The sequence below is a fragment of the Crocuta crocuta genome, unplaced genomic scaffold (assembly GCF_008692635.1).
Source record: "Crocuta crocuta isolate KB4526 unplaced genomic scaffold, BGI_CrCroc_1.0 scaffold675, whole genome shotgun sequence".
In the NCBI taxonomy this organism is placed as follows: Eukaryota; Metazoa; Chordata; class Mammalia; order Carnivora; family Hyaenidae; genus Crocuta; species Crocuta crocuta.
Window position 1 is genome coordinate 2494411 of NW_027528796.1, and position 1290 is coordinate 2495700.

The 1290-nt window shown below is 63.1% G+C and overlaps 1 protein-coding gene across 2 annotated transcripts in view; it reads left to right on the forward strand.

Annotated features, from left to right (window-relative positions):
• The window catches only part of HSF2BP (heat shock transcription factor 2 binding protein), a 93106-nt gene continuing 91816 nt past the window's right edge, over nucleotides 1-1290 (forward strand). The window contains exons 1-2 of one of the 2 annotated variants that reach the window (XM_077755442.1): nucleotides 1-68; nucleotides 982-1238. In XM_077755442.1, the coding sequence (XP_077611568.1) occupies nucleotides 1203-1238 (36 nt within the window). In that variant the 5' untranslated portion in view covers nucleotides 1-68; nucleotides 982-1202. Of the gene's footprint in view, nucleotides 69-381; nucleotides 414-981; nucleotides 1239-1290 lie in introns of those variants that run through there. The other variant, XM_077755443.1, reaches the window with a different exon arrangement.

Here is a 1290-nt window from a genome sequence, read left to right on the forward strand (position 1 = left end):
CGTTCGCCCCCCGCTCCGCCCCGCGCCTCCGCCGTCTCTCTCGCCGCGGCCCGGCGTCCGGCGGCGAGGTTAGCTGGCGTTGGGTGTTGGCCAGGAAGATGGATGGCCAATTTAAGTAGTCTAGAATCTGCAAGCTCACTCTACAAAGTCTCCGTCCTGTCGGTCACTCCCCTACGAGATAGACAGCACCGAGTTTTTAATTGTGCTGGACTCCTCAGCCGCCTTTGCCGGGTGGAGACTGAGCAGGGCGGCAGTCTCTGGGGGTTTTGGCTCCATTAAGCGGCCGCCCTGACGGGCTCCAGGTCTGAGCCTCTGCTGCTGGCCGAGGCAGCGCGCTCCAGCGTCTCCCCGTGTCCGGGTCCCGGGGCCGGTCCCAGGGCAAGGACAAGTCCTGGGCGGGGCCAGCTCCTGAGGTGGATAGCGAGGGCCTTGGGTGACAGGATCCGGGTCGGGTCCCAGTGCAGAGGACGGCAGGGGCAGCTGCAGGGGATAATGGCTGCTACGGGTCCCCGTGAGGGGGCGGGAGTTTGGAGCGAATGCTAGCGAGTCCGTCCTTAGGCTTGGGGAGCATTCAGGGAACTCTGGCAGTGTTGGCTTTTTGCCAGCTTAGGAACAAACGATGTCACAGTTATTGCAGTAACGCAGTACATTTGAACCTATTCACCTATTTGTAAATTGAGTGGCCATATTGGGGCAAGTAAATGGACTAGGTGGCATCGTCCAATTCACGGTGGTCGTGCTGCTCAGCCCGCTGGCTAGACAGGCCGCCCCCCGCCTCCAGGGCCGACTTCCCGAGGAAGTCTGTCGTCAGCGGGCTTCGAGCCCTGCTCCCGGGGCGTAGAGCCCAGCGCGGGAGCGTGGCCGCCGGCTGCGCGGTGGCTGTTCCCTTAGTCTGGCGTCCCTTGCCAAACAGGAAAGGCCCAATTCGACTTATTTAACTTGCCCCGTATACTTGGGTTTCACTGTCCTTCTATTTTGCAGTTAACGAGTTTAAAACTCCGGCCATCCCAGCAGAGCCGACGCAGGACCTCACCAAGCCCAGCCCTCGTCAGTAAGGCGGAAAATGCAGCGCGAACTCTGCGAGGTTTGAGCCTCGCGGCTCGCCGTTCCCGAGCCCCGGCGTGGATACGTTCCCGCTCTTTCTGGGGTGAGGGGGGTCAGAGGGCGCCGCGCAGGCGCACGGAGCAGAGGTCGCTGCAGCCATGGGCGAAGCAGGCGGGACAGAGGAGGCCTGCCGGGTCCGTGAGGGGGGACCGGGCTGCCACCATTCGCTTTCCCGCGCCGTGAGGC